Source organism: Carassius auratus, chromosome 27, assembly GCF_003368295.1.
Source record: "Carassius auratus strain Wakin chromosome 27, ASM336829v1, whole genome shotgun sequence".
Taxonomy (NCBI): Eukaryota; Metazoa; Chordata; class Actinopteri; order Cypriniformes; family Cyprinidae; genus Carassius; species Carassius auratus.
Window position 1 is genome coordinate 2,190,959 of NC_039269.1, and position 22,778 is coordinate 2,213,736.

Below are 22,778 nucleotides of genomic sequence, written 5' to 3' on the forward strand. Positions count from 1 at the left end.
AGAATGTGTAACTCTTGTGTTGTCCTCTGTCTATACAGTAAGCTTTCCAACTGAAGATTCATGAGATGAACCTTTGAGCTATTTCAGAGAAATGGTTTATCACTGGTTTATCATCTACATTCTCTTCATTAGTAAAGATTCACTTGCACAATTCATGCCAAATTGACAAAAAGTCTAATAATAATGTGTAAATAAAAAATAAAAAAAAGTGTGCTTGGCAGTTTATGACAACTAGATTAACCATTTTGCATTTAATGACTCATACGATGAACTAAAGACCTGATGTTTTGGGGGGTAAGACTATTGCACAGAAAACTATATAATACATTTTGAGGAACATGACATTAGCAACTGATAATGTAGGAAACAACAGAGAATTGTACATAATCATTTGCATGGAGGTACCAAAGCATTTGCAACTTGTTCAAAGAAACTGCTTTTTTGATGTGCACAAGTGACACAATGATGTGAGAACTGAACAGGTTGTTTTGAGAATTTCAATTCTGATCTGAGAAATGTACCAAAGTGACTGAGAAAAACAGGATAATTTACTGAAATAAAGGGGAGAAAAGGTCTTTGCTTTGCAATGTAGTAAAGAAAAGTAAAGTTTCGTAAATATTCATCCATAAATATCGCTACAAGTGTGATTGCATCATATAATAATTGCTGTTAATAATGTTCATCGTCTGGCTGACTACGTCTTGTGTTCATTTTTCTGAAAAAATCCTGTCATATGCACATAAACTGACAGTCACCACTTATAAGCTAAATATTGTAGAAACGTAATTTTCTGTAAAGTTGCTTTGTAACAATTTGTATCGTAAAAAACGCTATACAAATAAACTTGAATTGAATTGGACATAAAAATGTAAATGGCACACAGCAGACACATTAGTCAACTGCAGTGTCATTTATCAACTGTATGACAGATAATTATATGTAACAATAATTGTCTTATGCTATATAAAATAAAAAAATACTGATACATCCTTTTTATTTCCTTTCTTATACTCTGATGATATGAAATAATCAAATAAAAATAAAAAAATATTTCATGATTAATTATTTTATCTGAAGACCTGATCCTCCCACTGTGGAAAATAAACCTAAGTAATTTATTAAATGTAGTGTGTTGTTTGTCTGTTCGCCTAAAGATCAGCTTAATTTAGGAAAACAATCTTATCAGGGACAGGGAGGGTTACAGGCTAATGTTTGTTTTCTTCTCCTGTGCATTATAACAAAGGCTTTGTAAAACTGCACAGTTTTGAGCTTTTTAAACAACATACTCCATCCTACAACCACGCACACATTTCCCATGACTGTGGGAGTCACGTGCTAGTCATATAATAAACACTAGATGGCAGTTTAATACTGAAAGACACCAGTTTTATGATGATAGATGGATAGATAAGAAGAACATAGTAAAATAACCTAGTGTGGGTTCTCAATTAGGCTACTTTAGTAGTTGAGCCGGGTTTGTACGTTGTTGTTTACATTTTGTTTTTCATTATTTTTTATTGTTATTTGAGAAGTTTATTAAATGATTTTTTACATGTACGTTTATCAACCATAAATTCTAAACCACAATCAACACAAATAATCTTACAGCGCGACCTCACCAGGGGAACAGCAGGAGGAGCGCGCGCTACAGCTGGGGATTATTGGAAGTTTTGCCATTCAAACCGCGCGGGGGGCGGAGTCAACAGACCGCGAGCCGACTCAGCGGAGTCACTGCAAACTTGGCAGGAGACGAAGCCCTCGCTGTTTCCCGAGGCGCGTGTCACACCGGCATACAAAGTGACCTCGCGCCGCATCTTTATATCCTTTCACGGTGCGCCTCGCGAGTCCGGTGGCACTGCGCTCGGGGAAGATTCAACCTTTTCCTGCTCTCGTGACTGGCCGCGGGACATAGGATAGTTTGAATCCAACATCTGTACGGTCTGAAACAAAGACGCGTCTTTGCGAGAGAGAAACAAACTGGCTTCAGTGGTCTAGAGATCAGTGAGATGCAGTGTGGGGCTGCATGACACTTTTCACTCTGTTGTGTTGCACTTATGGTTGGGCTTCTTGACTCCTATGAATACCCCTGAGACTCATAATCATAAGGACAATGGATAACTTTTTCACCGAGGTAAGTTTGGTATAAAAATAATATTTCCATGTTGATATATATTTTGTTCCAGAATACAAAATATATGATATATAATACCAAATCGCTTGTATATTTCTATATATTTTTTTAAATATTTCTCTGTATTGCTATATTTATGCGATCAATTGCTTGATGCCAATGTAGTTTGTTTAATGTTCAGGACTGTAAGCGCACGCTGAGTGAGTGAGTGTGAGTGAGTGTCTGTGTGTGTGTGTGTGTGTGTGTGTGTGTGTGTGTGTGTGTGTGTGTGTGTCTCCCTCCCTCACATCTCTCTCACTGGCCCGGTTCTGAACGGTTTAGGTCATTCCCAGTGGAGCTCACAGGCATTTCCTTACCTTTCATTCTTGTTTCCTCCTCTGCATCTTATAGCTATTATTAGAAGTGTTCACTGTACACTTGCTGAATTAGAAAGTATATAAAAGTAAGTAAAAATATATATAAAAAAAGGTATTTATTAGATTATAATAATTATATAATATAATAATACACAGTGTTGGGTGCAATACATTACTTATTATACAAATTAATTACTGTAATTTAATTTCCCTTGAAAATTAAAGTAAGGGATTACTTTTAGATTTTCTGTAATTAGTTATTTCTAGTGCTGTCAATCGATTAAAAAAAATTAACTAATTAATCGCACAATTTTTTAAAATTAATCGCGATTAATCGCGATTAATCGCAATTAAAAGACTGAAACTTTTTGGATATGTAAATGTAAAATGTAAATAATTAATGTAAACTCAAGACAAATAATCTATTTAAATTCAAAATATGATTGTTTATTGGAATTTTTGTTTAACTTGTAACACAGATTTTCTCATGTAAACAACATACCTGCAATAAACCATCAATATCCTCCAAATTAACTGTTGGCTTGAAAGCCATATTTATTACAGAAATAAAAACACAGGCATGTAAGTACCATTTGAATTTCAAAACAATCAATGCCAATAATAGACAAAAATGGTTTCCATGTTGAATTCTAAGTGGACTGCAAAAAATTCCAAAGTATAGTCATTGCCAGTGCTTTAAGTGGGCCAGTATGCACAGGTACTCAGTACCGCCACTTCCAAATATAGCTCTTGAGCGTACCGTCACCTCTCCGTGCGCCCAGAACGTGCTTGTAGCGTACCGGTACGCTCATTTGGACATCTGTTTTAATAGAGGTTTTAATCTTTCACCTGCACTGCCGATTTTCAGAGCGCACTTCACAATGCAAGCTTCCTAATTTATCCCACCCAGAGCAGAAACTACATTACCCATTCACCCTTAAGTTATACAAAGTGAATAGCGCATGTGTCGCTTTTCCCACTGTTAAGTGTCAACAACTCAACGTGGCCGGAGAAGGTGTGTGAAACTCGTTGTGAGTTATACTAAAGCAAAATCTTGAGTATTTATTGTGTGATAAACATTAAAAACTGTCTGCGGAGGTTGAGTCGTCCTGCAGCCCCCGCTGGCTGCTCATTGGCTGCAGCATCTTTTTTCTAAGTTCTAAAAAAATACCGTAGACGGCAAGGCACAAATTTAGATATTCATTTATCTAATTAATCTATAGCCTATGCACAAAAACAATATGATCTTTTTGTCCCCTTTTTGTTTTAAAGCTTGATGAAGAGAGAGAGCGCAAGTTGCTGCAGCTGCAAGGACAGTGATCAACGCGTACAGGGGTGATTGACAGTTCGCGGCACTAAGTACAAAAAATACTCCGCTACACAATTATTTCGTTTATTTTCGTTTAAGCTTATTAACGTTAGCGTTACAGAAAGGTCTGATTTACGCACTGTTACAGTCATTGTTTTTTTTGTTTTTTAAACAATGACATTTGAGTTCATGATTTTAATGTTGCTGTTTCTTGTGGCAGACTGAATGAAGAGTAATGTTTCTTGTGGCAGACTGAAGAGTAATCCGGCAGAGTTTTATACTGAAACTTTCCGTCTAAAAGTCCTTCCTTGGTCTTATCCATATTTCTTTGCACGTTGAACACACATAGGCCACAACTGGAAATAAAAAAAACTGCAACCGCGTTAATTGCGTTATTTTTTTTAACGCGTTAAATATTTCAAATTAATCGAATGCGTTAACGCGCTAATTTTGACAGCACTAGTTATTTCTGATGCTGTATGGACTGTAGAACAATCCTATATAAAACAGTACTACATTTAACATACAAATTTATGTTTTTAATTCAAACTTTTTACTTTAAATACTTTGGTCAGGTCATAAATAATTTGTGCTATTTTATATTATTTATTTTATAATAAAAAAGAGAACTGTTTCATGTCTATTCATATATTGTTCAGTTGGTTGACTTTTAAGAGGGAGTAATTAGTACACTAATCTAAACACGCTGTTGAAGATATAATTATTAGTAGCTTTTTTAGAGTAACTTACCCAACACTAATAATATATATTTTTAAATGGTATGATCATGATGTGAATTACATGAAGAAATAAACAGACATTGAGTTTTAAAAAGTTTAAATATACGTTTTAAATTCATTTTAAAATTACATTTGAAGATTTTATATAGTCATTTTTTAAATAATACTTTGTATACATAAATTATTTTAAATAGAAATCAATTGAATTTTGAAAATTGAGTATTGCCAAAAGGTGATTTTGTGTAATGCTTGTCAGGACTGACGTTGATGGAAATGAGACAATAGTATTATTCATCCCTTGTGACTTTATTGTGAAATGAGTGCGAGGTGATGATCGGTAGCACGAGCCGCTCCCTTGAGCCAGCGCCACATGAGTCACAAGTGAAGGTTTCTAATGTTGGCTTGAGGTGGATCATTAGTCCTCAGGATTGCACTTTTCACCTGTGAAGGCGTCACCCTTATAAAATATATAATCTTAATAAAACATACTCACCTGCACTGGCTCAGAAACAGTATTTATATGAGATTTTTAGATTGTTTTAGAGGGAAGCACAAAAAGCAGTGGGCTCTAACTGCACCAGCTTTACACAATAGTGTCAAATATCTGCCTGCTGCTGCGTATCTAGCCTGTGAAACGGTTCTGGACAAAAGGAGCAGTCTTTAAAAAGACATAGCTGTGTGTGCGGAAACAGATTCAGCTGAAACATGCGTGCAGAATGTGGGGAAGAGCTGAGCTCGTGAATGCCTGTCTCACACACGACTCTTCTACATGACTGACCTCAACAAGGGAGAGACAGGGTGATTCCTGTTTCACATACTACTCTTCTGCATGTCTAACCTCACAGAGAGAGAGTCCACATACAGATCTGACATTTTCTCCAGGGATTTGTGTTTTTGTCTTAGCATGAACGCACATGCATGCACACATTTCTGTTTGCAGTTATGGTGGCAGGCCTGCATGTCCGTTTTGTTTTAGGTGTGTTTGTGTATGGATGTGTTTGCACAGCAGCGTCGCTGTGGCTATTGCCTCCCTGCAGTCAATATAGGCGGAGCTTATTCAAAGGTAAAGCTCTTTATTTTCCTGTGAACTGGCCAATCAGAGTCGCAGGTACTGTTTGAGAGTTGTGCTTTAGTGCAGAGGAGTGTCATTCTGGGAGAACAAACAATCCAGGTTATTCTTTTTCCCTGAAACAAAAGTCCTATAGAGGATCAGAGATGTTTTGGGTGCAACCGTGAAGTCTCATGCACTAAGAATTAGATTATAACTCTGTCATCATTTTTCCTAGTAAATTGCTTTTAATATTTAAGCAAATACACAGAGGTTTTGGTTTGCTGAAATCAAATTGAACACCATAATAAAACACACAAAGGGGTGGAGCTTATTTAGCACCTGGAGTACAGGAGCTATGAGACTCACATATACACATATTTACATAGGAAGTACCACAGACCTATCTTTTTTAATTAATATCAGATCTGTTTTAATTAACATTTTTATTTTTAAAATATAAAACATGATATGTAATATAGTTAGAGTTATATATGTATTTTGAATTAAATGTTTAAGCTTTTTGTTCACTGAGAGTTTTCACTGACATTTTTTCAAGTTTTAACTAACTTGAGAACTAAAAATCTTGACCTCAAAGTGGGAACAGTATTCCCTCACACACATTTGGTCATGTACCCCCTTGGGTTTCTTCATCTGCTTGGTGTCAGGTAATCCTTCTTCTTACACACACACACACACACGCACGCACGCACATTAAATCTTGTGAGTAGCTTAATGATTACACAGCGCAGTTATTCAAACCTGTCCTTTACCAGAAACTCTGAACAGAAAAACCCCTTATGCTGATAAAGACAAATACTGAAAGAGAAATCTGTTTGTGAATTTCCCATGTTTATGTTAGAAATAGTTCACCAAAAAAACAATTACTCATCATCCTGTTTCCAAGCTCTATTAATGTCTTGTTCTTTGACACACAAAAGGTTTCAAATTAGGTCCTGAATGAACTGGGACCCAACTTTCAAGATTCAAAAAGTTCAAGTCTTCCGAAGTCATACCATAGACTTTTGATGAGAAATAGACAAAAATAAAATTGTTTTTTTCCCGATCATCTTGAGTTTAACTCGATAATTGAGGTTTAAAATATGATGCACATCTTCTCGACAAGACACATAAAGTCAGACATTTTGAATTTAGAAAAATTCAGTTCCCCATTTATTGTAAGTGCATGGAAAGCATTGACCAGGTCATATTCCAAAAAGTCTCCTATTGTGGTCCATGGTAGAGATAGTCATACAAGTTAGAATGAGGGATGAGTACATGATGACAGAATTTTCTTTTTATACAAACTATTCATTTATTCTTAAATCGTGTCAATTAACACGCAAAACCTGAATGCTTAATTAGTCTGTTTGTTCCCGAATGACTAAAGCATTATAATTACCAAACAAAGAGGAAGAAAACAAGGAGGACTTCCTTTTATGATCCTTAACAATTGCAATCTATGAGACTTCTAAACCAGGACCTGGCGCAAAGTACACACACACACACATACATACATACATGCAGATGGTCTTTGTCTTTGTTCCGTGTGAGGTTATACAGCGCTCTTTCCCTCGTTCACTCTCGTTGTGAAGTATAAACACACATTTTTCACTGTAGGACAGAGAGAGAGAGAGAGAGAAAATGAGAGTGCTGTGGAAAAGTAGGTCAGGCGGCAATGCAGTGTATATGTGAGGGTTTTTGAGAGGGGTTTGCTTGGTAAAATAAGTTTGGTTATAAGTTTAGGAGACCGGACTGAGTCTGAACACCAAGCCTTGCATATGAGAGAACCAAAGTATGCAGGAATGCCCTTCATCACTGGCCTGCCTTCCTGTTGACCCAAACGATATCTGATTCCTCACTTCCTGCAGCCAAATGAGAGAAAGAAAGAGAGAGAAAAAGAGCAATGGAGAAGTGTGTGTGTGTGTGTGTGTGTGTGTGTGTGGTAAGCTCTGAACATGCACTGTAAGCAGCAGTGAGATTACAGAGTAACTCTGGTCTGTTTCATCCTTTACTCCGCCCAGCCTGACCACACTCCAAAACTCTGATATTATTTTAAGAGTTTAGATACACAATACAAGGACACACTCAGACATGCATGCACACAGTGCACTTTTTAACTTCAAAGTGAGGTTTTTCTTTCATCTTAACATGAAACAAAATTATAAAGAGTCAGTGACGTTTGATTTGGGAGTCTTTGTGCATCAGTTTTGTGCCTGTGATGTTTTAGTTGGATTCTTGCTACCTGTTTAAATCTGTTATTCCCTTGAGCAATCTTTTTTTAGCACAGGAAGTGAATAAAGGCCAGAAAACCTGACAGACATGTACTGTACCATTCAAAAAGTTTGGGGTCAAAAATTTAATTTTCTGGAAGAAATTAATACTTTTTTACAGCAAGGATCCATTAAATTGATCAAAAGTGACCATAAAGACTTTATACTCATCAAAGAATCTTGAAAAATATACACATAGTTGCCCTAAATAGTTAAGCAGCACAACTGTTTCCAAAATTGATAATAATAAATGTTTCTTTAGAAGCAAGTCAGCATATTTCTAAAGGATTTTGTGACACAGAGTAATTGCTTCTGAAAATTCAGCTTTGCGATTACAGAAAAAAATATTGCTGTTTTTACTTTTTATTAAAATAAATGCAGTCTTACGTTAAAACATAAAAAAATACTGATCTCAAGCTTTTGAATATATACATACTTAGTAGGGGTGTAACGATACGCGTATTCGTATTGAACCGTTCGGTACGACGCTTTCGGTTCGGTACGCGGTACGCATTATGTATACCGAACGGTTCGTTGGACTAATTAATTATATTTGAAAAAAAAAAAAAAGAGAAATATAATGATATGCGTTCAACAAGGTAGCCCAATAACCCAAACAACGTAACAGGCAACGCCCCTGACACTCCCGAAGAAGAAAAAAACACCATCTTATATGTTTATGTTAGGCTACTCAGCAGGCGCTCGCTCACTCAGTACGCGCTGAAGGCTCGTTGCAAAATAGCCAATGCGTTTAACAGACTAGAAATGAGAAGATCCTCCAATAACCAACAGGTCTGGTGTTTGGGTGCACTTTGGATTCCCTTTAAGCTATAATGGTGATGGCAAGAGAGTGGTGGATAAAAAAACAACGGTATGTCGCATCTGCAACATGACAGGGTACACCAGCGGGAATACAAAAAAAAAAAAAAAAAAAACACCAGCGGGAATATCTGGGATATATGCGTCAGTACTATCTGGGAAAAGACGAAAAAAAAGGAGAAACATGCACGCAGCAAACTATCCCTGCAGCATTTAGACACTATAGCTTACAGGGAATCCAACCCAAACACCAGACCTGTTGGTTATTTTAGGATCTTATATTTCTGGTCTGTTAAATGCATTAGACATTTTGCAACGAGCCTTCAGCGCGTGCTGAGTGAGCGAGCGCCTTAGGGGCCGTTCACATATCGTGCCTAAAAACGCATGGAAAACGCTAAGCGCGTCTTTCTCCTCCTTTCCAAAGCGCTTGGGCAGAAGCGCTCATGAGGCGTCTGTCTTTGCTAAGCAACAATGACGCTCTCTCCATGAGACGCGGAAATTTCAGCGAAGGATAAATGGATTTGCGGCTCTAAAAATCGCTTGCAGTAGCTCTGCTACTAAATTTATTTCTAAAAATTGCAATCCATATACAACTATGATCAGCTGATCCTTCATCTTGGCGAGACTTAGGTCTCTGCAGAGCAAAAGGGGGCGTTTATCACCATGTGGGTGGTTTAAAACAGCTGGGTGTTTCTGAATCATGCAATCTAAATGATCCCCCTTACCCAACCCCACCCCTAAACCTAACGTCACTATTACATCAACCAATCAGATATCATGGTATAAAAACACCTTGATCTTGTAACTCCCATTACTTTCCTGCAGAGACCTATACTTGATCTTGGCTGAGCTCTCAACGTTGTTACGGGAAAGGATGAAGCTGATTGGTTGGTTCTTGTCACATGACCCGCGGTGCGCTTGCGGCATTCTGAAAAGTTGAGATGTTTTTACATTTTGCTGTATCTAAAACGTATCGAACCGAACCGAACCGTGACATCAGTGTATCGTATCGAACCGAACCGTGAATTTTGTGAACCGTTACACCCCTAATACTTAGACTTTCTTTTTTTCTCACTGTTTCTCTGCTTTTCTCTCTTTGCAAGCTACAGTCTTTTTTTATTTTTTGTGTAGTCAAACAACATAATGAGTATTTAAATATTTTAAGGATTTTTAAAACATTTTTAGATCTGTTGGTCTAACTTTGCAAAAACTGGATTAGCCATTTTCCAGTTGGACTGAAGCATTTACATGAAATGTTATTGCTGAAATTAAAAGTGCTTGTAAACACATTAAGGTTTTTGTGTCATTTAAAAAAATCAGTGTGATAATCTAAAAAATAGTTTTGACTAGAGAGAGATAATTATAATTTAGGTATATTCTGAGTATTTTAAACCGTAATGTGTCAGCATGTTTGTGTTGCGGTCATAAACTTGTTGAGCAGTTGTAATCTTATAATGTTTGCAGATAAACACAAGACATGGTGAAAGCTGCTTAACTCGAAATATGCTTCTGTCAAGGAAACACACACACACACACACACACACACACACACACACACTCACTCAGGTTTAATGCCTCAACCACCAGATGGATTTCTGGATGTCCCCAAAGTGAGGTTTTGTAAGATTTAGCAGACTTCTAGAGGAGCATTTTTGTCCTTCAAGTAAATCCACACATACTAAAAAACCAATGAACAATTCAAAAGTTTCTTAACATTCATTTCTTAAGGTGATTTAGAGAGAAGCAACACACATTAACACAAGCCAATGTTGGGAAACGGACGGTATCACAGACAGTGCATCCTGGATTACTGCAGAGATGGTGAATTGGATTAGACGCCCAGAATTCCTGAGATAAACTTGGTTTAGGGAGAAAAACAGCTTCCTGTTTATGTGGGTTAGAGATGCACTAACTTGATGGGACTGACTCTGAGTTTTGAGGTTTTAAATGTATATGGATCTAGAGTCAATCGACTACAGTGTTAATTTTTTTTAGACAGTAAACACTGTTTGAAAATATGCAAAACACTTCATGCGAAATTATCTGTTTTGCAACTGCAAGCAGTGTCATGCTGCTTACCAGAAACAATCAGTCATCTTTAAACGTCGGATTCCTTTTATATGAACACAACATGTAATACAATAGTCCCATTGATAAAATCATGTCCCGTTCTTTATTGCTTAATTTTTCTGTTGTCATTCCTAGTTTGTGTCTATTTGCTTTTTACAGCTACTAGCTGTTAGAAACCATGAAGATATGCATGTGACAGTAATCAGAGAGAAAATGACTTAAATTGTCCATTTCCTCTACAGACTTTTGTCTTTGTCTTACCAAAGCTAAGTTTTTCTGTGGTTACTGTGGCCTTTTAGGTCAGAGTAAATTGTGGATTTTTATTATATTTATTCGAATAATCTTTACACTTCAGCTTCAGCTAACTAATAATTGAACTGCTTAATTTGTTGATTAATTGTATCAGTTTAAGATTTTATTTACAGTGTTGCATTGAAATAAGTCCACATCTTGCCAAATTCTGTATGTCAAATAATATTTTAATTGAAGGCCATAAAAAAGAAGATTTAAAAAGATAGACCCAAACTCATGCTATTAGTCAGTGTTAATCAAACAAACAGTAATGTTTTGACACCCTTTCTAATGAAATCAATCTAAGATTGGTTTAGATGCTTATAGCTGTTTCTGTATATTATGCTGGGTTAGGAGAAAGTGTTCATCTGTGTGTGTCCAGCTGCACAGCTGTTCTGTTGCAGTTTAGTCTGATCATTCAGCAGTTCTGTGTGTGTGTGTGTGTGTGTGTGTTTCCGTTCTTCTAAGCTATGAAGGACTGTTGAGTTTATGCCACTGCATTAGTAAAGTGCTCGAGAGAGAGAATGACAGGTAATCGATGAATTGAATTGAATAAAATAAAAAAAAATCCTAATACCGTGATTCACAAGGCTTTCGGTCATTTTTCAAATTCCACAGTCTTAATTTAAAACATTCATGTTAAAAGTTGCTGTTTTTACTGTGGTCAAACATAATCACTTTGTTGTGTTCATGTTTTATTTGATTTATCGTCTCGGTCTGATGTTTTCCATGTGGAAAAATAAGTGGAATATTCTACATTTAGTACATTTGAACTTGTATATACAAATGCAATATCCATAATGCAGTGTGGCAATGGACTGAACACAATGCTGCAGTGTTTGATGCAGTGCTGATAGTGTGTGTGTGTGTGTGTGTGTGTGTGTGTGTGTGTGTGTGTGTGTGTGTGTGTGTGTGCATGTAAGTGGGGAATGGGGTTAAAGTTCAACTGTGTCTGCTTCAGTGGGGCCTCACAGCCAGTCATGCCTGTTCAGATCACCATGTGTTTCTTCCATCAGCATGTACACTTATAGTGTGTGTGTGTGTGTGTGTGTGTGTGTGGCAGTGTGGCATATGAGAGACAGAGGGAGGAATTTGGTCTAATGAGGTACAGTTATTGGTAATTATACCTTTTTTGACCTAATGAGTAGAGCCTTCCAGAAAAAGGTATTGCTCAAAGGTTGATCTTTCATTTTTAGGAGACTTGAAGTTCTTACCTTCATCTAAGTTTCAACTCTGTCTTCCTTCGGAGAAGTAGACATTTGTTCTAAAATGTGAGACGAGTAAAAAGTTTAAAGTACTGATGAGAAATATGAGTTTATGTTGAAATCTCTTAAATTTGATTGCAAACTTTGGTACCTAACCAAACAAGAGCAGAGTGCGAGAGTTTATTGAGATAAGATGTATTCTGAAACTTTAGGAGACACATGTGAGAATACAGTCTAGAATTGCAAATACCAAGATGTCAAGAGCTAGAATTACAAATACCACATAGTTTTAACACAACAGTTGTTTGTATTTTATTGTTGCTGCTAATTGTTAGTGATTTTTCTGTACCACAGGATGTTCTCAAACGCAGTTTATAATTTCATTTCAAAATCCACAATTACATCCAATGTGTGGTTTTGCAAACAGTTGTTTGAGTTTCTACTATTGTTCAGTATGTTGCTAACCAGCGTTTATGTGTTTGACAGGGTTGTCGAGTGTGGCTCTGGGTGGAGGATCATTATGTCCCCAGTACCGTGGACTCGTGCTCTGGTGGAGTGGTGGTCTTTAACACAGACTATGGCCAGGTAAGTGGGGGTGGCGGTGTATGCATTAAACAGAAACAGTGGCTTAACATCTGCTCTGTGCACCTCTGATCAAAACACACTGCTGAACAGGTGTTGTGCTCTCATTTTACACAAACACACACTTCTCTGTTTGGAAGAGACCAGCAGGCTGCTTTGTTGTCATGGAACCAGGCACCAGGTACACAGAAATGACCAGAAACTCAGTTAAGCCTGTTTCTCAACTGAGCACGATGTGTTTGTGTTTTAAGGTGTGTTTCTTGAGTCTGTTTCTCATCTTCTCGCTTGTGTATTCAAACACATGCAACTTGCTTGTGTCTCTGGCTTCTGTTTCTGGTCTGCGGCACAATCAGTGGACCGTATGTTACCTTCCATATGAGATCAGGATCTGTATAGTTAATTAAAACAATAAACACCTTCTGTTTAATTTCAGCATTTTAGGGTTTTTTAAGCACTGGTTTTAGTTGTACGGTGTAAAGAAATAAAATAAAGGCAAAACCCAGATGGAATTGTGAAATCTAGTGACAAATATGGATTTACTGTATAACAAAGAATGACATAAATTCTATTTAAATTTGAATCCTGCCTGTCTCTGTGTGAATGAATGGTGCAGATGTTTTGTTTACTACACACATACTAAAACACACATGATAATTGTAGTGTTTTTAGCCTCTGCTGCCTCAATATATGAGTACATGCTGCTCTAAGAATCACTTCATTATCATTTTAACCATTTCTTTTGAGAAAAGTTATTGTCATACCACATGCAAATAGAAACTAAAGGTCTTGACAGCAACCTGTCAAAATGAAAGTTTGGTTTAACTTGAAGAAACCATGACAGAAATATAATTACTTGCACTACTTCTAATAAAATTAATATTAAAATATTATTTTTAAGGAATATTTAACTGGACAATTATTTACCAGGATTGTTTTACCAAAAAAAAAATTAAATACACAACAACAACAAAAATCTTAATTTGAGTGAAAAAATAAAAAGTATTACATAGGGCTTTAAAATTTATTTCAATTAATTAGACATGCTTTTTGATTTCTTTTGTTAGATTATTTAACTAATAAAACAGATTCTAAGAAAAAATTAAAATGGAAAAAACGGAATTTGGAAAAAATAAAACCAATCTCCCAGTCTGAACAAACTTGTGCTCAGCTGGTTTAGCTTGTCGTCAAGCTGGTCTTCTAGGTCTGACCTGTTGAAGGGAGTCTAAAACCGGCAAACAGACCAGCCTGAACAGGCTAGGTGACCAGCTGAGACCAAAAAACCATTTTAAGCTGGTTTAAGCTTTTTTTTAGCAGAGAATTGAAGAGAGTATGCAATGAGTCATGAAGCTAGTAAAGCTATCTATTAAAGTGGTTGCCTGGGATAAAAGAAATGTATAGTTTCAGAGGTCTAGCATTGATGTGCATTAATATAGAATTCAGTTTATGTGCCATTATAAATGTATACAGTGAATGTAAGAAATGCATACTTCAGCTATTTTACAATGTCTTTAAATGTGGGTCATCCAATCAGATTTTAGAGTGGTAACCAATAATAATAAACTTTAAAAAATGTGTTTGACATTCTTTATATATTGTTCTCTTTTTTGTTGCTTTTGTGATCATTACACAAAATGAAAACAAATACTGAGAACGGAAGATCAACACACTGTTAACATGTGTTGCAAATGTGTGTTTTGTTCAGGTGTACACTTACAAACAGAATGCCGTGAGCAGGCAGAGGGTTTACCCAATGCACAGCAGCAGTATCAGTGGGGTCGAGGACATGGCAACCCTACAGGACCTACACGACGGGGCCATTCTACACAACCTGCAGCTCCGCTATACACAGAAGAGCATATATGTGAGTAAACACACAGCAAAATCACCCACAAACACTCAATATAACATTGTTTGTTATTCATTAAGAGTGCATTTTTACAAATGAGTGTGTGTTACGAGTGTGTGAATGTTTCAGCTGTGGTGAAAGACGCAGTTGTCAAGGACACAGGGTTGCTGTGCAGGTGGCTGGATGGCTTTCTGTTCTTTAATGTGTCAAAGTATAATATATTTGCTTACTTGCATGTCTCTCTCCCTTTGGCTCTCTCTTTATACTGCCTCTTGAGCCTTTCCTCACAACAGTGTTCTGTGTTGTCCTTTGGGGCTGGTTCAACTGTGTGTTTGTGTGTGCACTGTCGGGATGTGATCTGTGCCAAAAGCAGTTAGTCCAGTTCCAGATTTCCAGACAGTCTCCATGGAACAGAGTTAACATGCTACTGCTGACTCTCAGTCTTTATTTCCAAGCATCTGCATCAAGTCCAATTAATACATAGTGAATGTTTGTGTGTGCATCTAAGGGGATTTAACATCTGTCTGGTTAACATCTGTTTACACTTCTCTGTAGTTGTATTTAAAGGGATAGTTCACCCAAAATATTGTCATCATTTCAAACCTGTTTGACTTTTTTTCTTCTGTGGATCAAAAATTAATAAGCATCCTGAATATGGAATATACTGGTTGCTTTTCAATATAATGAACTTAATAAGGTCTGGGGCAGTCATGCTTCAAATAGGAAGCAAATGCTCCATAAAAGTACCATAAAATAGTGCAGGGCTAGATCAACGATTCATTGAAACCATCTGATTCAAAAGAGTGATTTGTTCACAAATCGAACATTACTGGTTTTCTCATGAATGTGCCAAGAAGAGCTAGAGAGGATGTCAGGACTTTCAGTGAAAAATGACTTTCATTCTGTTCCCCACACAGCTGTATCATATGACTTCATATGACTTTATAGCACACAAGACTATTTTTATAATACTTTTATGGCTCTTATTTGTCATTGTAACCCTTGACAGCCCAAGCCCTCATTAACTTTCATTATTTTCAAAATAGTGGCAAGGCCAGGATTTTCCTAAATGTGTCTTTTATGTTCCACAGAAGAAGAAGAAAAAAAACATTTGGGTTTAGGGAGAGCAACTGTTCCTTTGTATTTCAAACATTTTCAATACACTGACACTGACTTACAGGATGAAGTTATGACACACTGTATGTTAAAGGGACCGTTGAGTAAATCATGAGGAAATTTTCATTTTTGGGTGAACTATCCCTTTAATACGTCTTGTCATTGATTTGTAAGGATATTTTATTTGTCAGACATGTTGCAAATGAGGTACAGTCATTAACTGGTATTTTTATGTTTATATTTTACACAACCTACTACTACTAATACTGAGAATAATAATAAAAACCCTTGCATCTACATGTACAGATAAAGTAATAGGAATAGCCTCTTTTGCTCAGTTAATGATTATTATAAAGTGATAGAGCAGGAGGCAGCTTGCCTCTCTCTCTTTCTAACACACACACAAACACACACACACACACTTTCTCTCTGTCTGTCTGTCACATAATCACATGCCATGTGATTGGATCGTTTGATCTGTGTGAAATAACCAGTCACCTATGAGAGTGGGTGTTGTCTGCAGGTATGCGATGGTTATCACACTAACGTCAGAGTTACTCACTTATCATGAGAAAATGCACACCTCCTGTTTCGACATGACTGAAACCTTTTCCCACACATTATGGGCTAAAACGACTAAATTATGCCTTAATGTGAATCTCTAATGCCAATAAGGTGTGTTTTAGGGTTAGGGCTAGCTTTAAAATCAGACATGTATTTTATTATCCGTATTATAAAATAAACAGTCATTTTTGTATTTACATTATGTTATTTTTTAAAAGAAGAACTTTATCATGGACATTGTAAACAAAACCCAAGTTACACGTTTTGATAGCTTGTGTGTGGTTTTATTGGTTTACATTTCGATGCCAAAACCAGAAATCACCAGAAACCCAAATCACATTTGAACACATTTTCTCCATCATTGAAAATCACATAAAACCACAATTGTAATTCCACATTTGTGAATCTAATGAATTCATTGGCTAATTAGCGCAGCCGCCACAGATCTGCTAAACTGATATGCTAATTGGTGACATATGGGAGCAATCAGAACGAATTAGGGTGTTATTTGTGTGTGGTGTGTGTGGTTAGTTTTTGGTGGTCTGTATAATGTCTGTCTGTTTCTTCTTCAACTTAAATGTATATATTAAAAATCAATGCTTAAAGTCACAGAGGAGTTTATTTACTTAATACCAAGCCTGAGGTGATTAGACTCAGTACAAATAAACAGCAATCCTCAATGCCATTATAAAAAACACAAGTTGTGAGGAAAATAAAAGCGTCTGGTTGAGTGTGTGTGTGTGTGTTTGGGGGTAGTCTTGTGGAATGTGTGTGTCTAGCTGAGATCCGATTCCACAGCATTTAAAACACAAAGACGTTTCTCTCTTTCTCTCTCCCTCCTTCTCTGATTATAAACAGCTGTGGACTTTTTTTGCCTTACATTTGGACTGAAAATACTAGGCCAGCTTCCCACATCAAACACGTATACACACACAGGGGGGCTGGTGATCCAGAAAATGTCTTTTGCATGTGAGGTTTACCTCTTTTTCATAGTATTGCTCTCTCTATTTTGTTTGCAGCCTCTCTCTTTCGCTGTAGTGCGAGTGTGTAGCAGGAAATAGTTCTGCTTCGGTTGAGTCAGGTCATGTTTCAACTCTTACTCTACACACTCGGCTTAACATTGAGAGGGTATGTGTGTGAGAGTTTATTGTGCATCACTATGCATAGCTGTCACTCTCAGCTGTCTTTCTAGACAGCAATATCATGTCTGCTTCTGTCTGTGCATGTGGAACAGCATATTAAATATGCTTTCTAAAAACTGCATCTTTTAACTTACTGTGACTGTGGTCTGCTTTATGAATTCTTAACTATGAAGATATTGGTAGCACCACTGGACTGAACCCAACAACAACAGAGTGATACAGATGACGTTCACCCCCAATTAAGCCCCTCAGAGTGCTGTTACATACATTTGCAGACACACCCAGGGGAGTTTATGGGAAGGACATGGCTGCTGTAGACCTTCATTGCATTTCTAAGGTAGCACTTATGGAGATTAAACCCTCGCAGGGGCATCTGGGGGTTTTTACTGTGGCAGTGTGTCACACTTTGATTGGCTGAATTCAGTACTTGCTTGCTCTTACTATTCCTGCTGTTTCTTTATATGGCTGAAATAGCATGAGTAGTGTGCTTTCCTAAATTAACCATTGTCCAAGCCTTGTTCAGGAAGTCCATGGCTATCTGCTTGATAAGGCGTACAATAACAAATACTGTTTCCGGGTCCCAAGTGAAAATAATATCTTTATAGCTTTTATGAGCACTATTTATTGTTAGCATACATTTCATCTAAAAATGTAAAAACTCACAGTCGCTCCAAATCATGTTTGTTAGATGTTCGAAATGGTATGAAATAAAGGTATTCAGTATTTATAATATGTACAGAATGTATTGTATATGATGAGTGTATCCTACAATACTGTTTACTTGATCTGATTATTGACCACAAGATATTTTCAAAATGTAAAAAAAAAGTCAGCTTGAAACGAAAATCGTCATTATAATTTATTCCCTATTTTAAAATATATCCAAATGTTGACCAGGATTTCGGATTTAACAGTACCTTTAAAAGTGCAAAGTATGGCACTTTCTGAATTAAATTGATCATTGAAATTGATAAATGAAAAAATCATTTATCTTGTACTTTTAAATTCTTCTTTTTATGCAGTAGACGAACTATAATGTGCATTAGGAGTTAGGGTTAGGAGCGTAATAGTATTCCATTCCAAGCACATATTCAGTCTCCTAGATAATCCTATCCTAGACAATAGTGCTCCTCAGTTTTAAAATGGGTAGGTTTTTTATTTGTGTGTGTGTGTGTGTGTGTGTGTGTTTTACAATATTGACTTCATTTTTCCCATACTAGAATAGAGCGGGGAATCCCGCCAGCCCATTCAGAGCAAACTGATAACACCTGTGACTCAATAGGAAGGCTTTCCCCTTCTGAGGACCACATACTGACAGCTAAATGTCTGCTTTAAAACTTCTTACTGCACTGTACTTCTGTTTCCATCTGTCTCTTACTGAATTACAGTCCGATATTAATATAACTATACAACTTAGTGTGTAAACTCATCTCTGATTTGACTGGACAAACCTCACAAACGAAACATGCAAAGTTCATTTAAACGATCATCCTTTATGTATTCTGTGGGAAAAAGTATATTTTGACAGACATTGCATTCAAAAGAGACTTGAAATGAACTTGATGAAAACTTTAATCAGTGTTTATTGTTTCTTTCTTCTGCAAAGCAAAAGAAGAAATAGAATTTGAATGTTTCAAAAGTTTTTGTGTCCATATAATGAACATCAGTATAGGATCCAAAAAACTACACTAGATCCCATTGATTTATATTGTATGGACAAAATTGTTTTTATATTTATAATTTATTTTATGTTCTAGAGAATAACATTTTGATGCAAAATGAGGGTGTGTAGATAATGACAGAATTTTAATCAATCATTTTAAGCACCTTTAGAATTAGCAAAAAAGAAATTCTGCAATGTTTTGTATGCACATTTACCATTACACATGCAGCATGTAGTTTACATCTGGTGTAATGTCATAAATTCAAATTTCATCTTCAGTTGTACATTTATGAGCGTGCATACAATATGGTAAGAGAGATGCAGGAGTGTGTCACAAGTCCTAAACTCACCTGAACATTTGACCGTTTAGATGCCAATTTGCACTTATTTGGCATTCAAATCAAAACATCTCAACAACCAATCCAATCCATTTGCATCTGTGGTTTAAAAAAAAATTGGTCAGGAGACGCCAAAGCACGTGTGCACATGCTCAGACACGCAGAGGGTGTTTATAAAATGTGGTTATTCACTTAATGAGTTTTTTTTTCTCTTCTGTCTCTATTTGCAGACATACATCGGCTCTATTTTAGCAGCTGTAAACCCTTATCAGACTCTATCAAATCTATATGATGCCACAGCCATAGAGCAATACAGTCGACATCACCTGGGCGAAATTCCTCCTCACATCTATGCCATTGCTAATGAGTGCTACAGGTCGCTGTGGAAGCGCTCCAACAACCAGTGTGTGCTCATCAGGTACGTTCCTGTACTGCGTTGTACGTAATTGTGCATTTAACAAGCCAGTGGTTTCTGCAGGCCTCATTTTCTTGTAATTTTCAGACAGTCTGACTATAAAGTTTTCTGCCTTGACCTTAACCCTCACCTCTGACCTCTCGCTAAGGTGTGAGGTCAAACTCATGGCTGCCTGACAGCACTCATTACACAAGCATGCAGAGGTTAAAGGTGCCAGACTGCTGTGTTTGTTCTCTGCACAGCAGATCTCTCATCGACTTTAGTCAGAGCTGACATAGAGAATACAAATTGGCAGAATACCTGACCGCTGCGGCCAAGCCTAGACTAAGAAAAGCCCTGAGTATGTACAGACTCAGCAAACATGTGGACATTGATAGGGCTACCAAAAGAAGACAGGCTTTTTTTCTTACTGTGCAGAAATCGAGGTAGAAACTGAAGAGTACTTCTTAAACTCGTGCTGTAGCAACACACAATACAGGAACGCTTTCTTCTGCCATTTTTGCAAACCACAACAAAGAATTTCAGTGGAAATCCAATACCTACAAACTCCCAAACCTGCAGGATGAAACCACAGCGAGCACAAACAAGCCTTGCCTTATGAAAAGGGCAAGTGGTCCAACACAAACACAAGGTTGAAAGTAACTTTGCACATGGATGAAATGCTTGATAGCATAATTTCTAATGTTACTTTCACATTTCAATTATATGGCATGTGTCCTATGACAGTTCTCTAATGCACAAATATATTTTTCTGTTGTTAAAACTTAGATATATTACATAAATGAATATAAATATAAAATGATTCTAGCATTAAAAAAAGTGTCTTGTTTTACGTATTTTAAATGTCTGTATTGGCCTTAAAATTTTTATTTTGGCCAGTGCAACTGCGTAGTTTTTGACCTTGTATAATGATTTTATGAATTAAATTTACTATTCGTTTAATGCCTTCACAGTTTAAACTGTTTTTAAACGTGTCTACATTTTTGGCAAACCTCATACCTGCATAGATATTAAACACCTCATAATTACCAGTAGTTTGACTAAAACTGAAAGTGTCTTAAATTCATTGCTTGTTCAAAAGTTTTGGATAAGTAAGATTTTTAATGTATTAACAAAAAAAGTCTCTTATGCTCAACATGGCTGCTCTCATTTGATCAAAACACAGTTAAAAAGGTAATAATATGAATTATTATTGCATTTTAAAAGAACTGTTTTCTAATATATATAAAAATTTATGCATTTATTACTGGGATGCAAAGCTGAATTTTCTCCAGCATTACTCCAGTCTTTAGTGATCTTTTATAAATTGTTCTAATATGCTGATTTAGTGCTCAGTTTTTTATGTCAGTTAAATGTAACTTTTTATCAATTGAATGTGTCTTCGATGAATAAAAGTAATATTACTGACCCCAAACTTTTCAATGGTAGTGTGCATGTATTGTGCCTGTAAAGCTTGCATCTCGAAAGACTACTTGAATAAGAGTCAGAAAGTAACTGCCCTCTGCTGGCAACATCAGCTCATTACAACTCTTTCAGCTAATAATCATCTCTGTGTGTATCAGTGGGGAGAGTGGAGCAGGTAAAACTGAGAGCACGAAGATGATTCTGCGCTTTCTGTCTGCAATGAGTCAGCAAAGTGTGGTGCTCTCAACTGCAAAGAGAGCATCATCTCATGTAGAGGAGGCAATTGTGGAGAGCAGGTTTGTTCATATAACAAATAAACACAATCTATATACACAGTGTGCTCACTCATATACATGAATTTACCCATCTTTCTGTCTCTGTAGTCCAATAATGGAAGCATTTGGAAATGCTAAAACCGTTCATAATAACAACTCTAGTCGCTTTGGGAAATTCATCCAGCTTCATTTCAGCCAGCATGGAAACATCCAGGGTGGAAGAATCACAGACTGTATCCTCTGTTTGGGCTTTGTCTGGATGTGTCAACTGTTAGTTCATCTCTGAAGCTTTATTTCATTACTTGTACTGTTATGGTGCCTCTTTCTGTATTTGCCTTGACTTTATATTTTCAACACACAGACCTTTTAGAAAAGGTGAGTTTCTCATATTCATGAAAGTTTTGCCTGTATGATTCTCTCTCTGTGTGTGTTTGATTTATGTGGGTCACTAATCATGTCTTTGTTGGACTCTTTAATTGTCTGTGTTTGCCTCAGAATCGTGTTGTGCGTCAAAATCCCGGGGAACGAAATTATCACATATTCTACGCTCTGCTGGCTGGAACCAGCGCAGAACAGAGGGGTGAGTCTGGGCAGTCTAAATTGTCCACAGATTGCTGTTTGAAGCATCTTTTTAACCCTTGTATTGAGACTGAAGACTTCTTGCCCTTCAAAAGGGCCTTATATAAGTATTACATCCTAAAGAGGGTGCTATGAAAAAGATTAATCTGCAAAAACAGATGATACAAATGAATGTAGGTTTTGTTAACACCAGTGAAGTTTTAGTATCACTTAGACACTATTATAGATTTTATTTATATTTAGCATTTGTTTTTATTTTCTATTGTTAGTTTTTGTTTTTCATTCTATTTCAGTTTTGAATATTTTAGTACATAAGTTGTATTTTTTCAAATTGTTTAATGAAATTTTTTGCCATGTTTTTTTTTTTTTTTTATTCAACTTGCTTCCAGTGTGCAACCTATCAATAATCATAGTAAGACGAGAATGTAATTCCTTTTAAATCCATTTCAGCTAGAAATATGACAAAGAAGAGATTACAGGCTTCGTGTTGAGCCTCATAATGTGCCAAACTGTGTCATTATTCATGCCTGTTTCAGTTTAGTCACCTAAGCCAGAATTCAGCTTTGGCTGATGTCACTCTCAAATGAGACTGAGAGGTCAGAAAGTCATAGT

At 36.6% G+C, this 22,778-nt stretch overlaps 1 protein-coding gene across 2 annotated transcripts in view; it reads left to right on the forward strand.

Annotated features, from left to right (window-relative positions):
- The first annotated feature begins 1,680 nt into the window (after nt 1-1,680).
- The window catches only part of LOC113045053 (unconventional myosin-X-like), a 39,869-nt gene continuing 18,771 nt past the window's right edge, over nt 1,681-22,778 (forward strand). Inside the window, exons 1-8 of one of the 2 annotated variants that reach the window (XM_026205178.1) lie at nt 1,681-2,131; nt 12,729-12,827; nt 14,527-14,685; nt 19,724-19,911; nt 21,471-21,608; nt 21,696-21,820; nt 21,949-21,962; nt 22,083-22,167. In XM_026205178.1, the coding sequence (XP_026060963.1) occupies nt 2,111-2,131; nt 12,729-12,827; nt 14,527-14,685; nt 19,724-19,911; nt 21,471-21,608; nt 21,696-21,820; nt 21,949-21,962; nt 22,083-22,167 (829 nt within the window). In that variant the 5' untranslated portion in view covers nt 1,681-2,110. The remainder of the gene's footprint in view (nt 2,132-12,728; nt 12,828-14,526; nt 14,686-19,723; nt 19,912-21,470; nt 21,609-21,695; nt 21,821-21,948; nt 21,963-22,082; nt 22,168-22,778) is intronic. The other variant, XM_026205179.1, reaches the window with a different exon arrangement.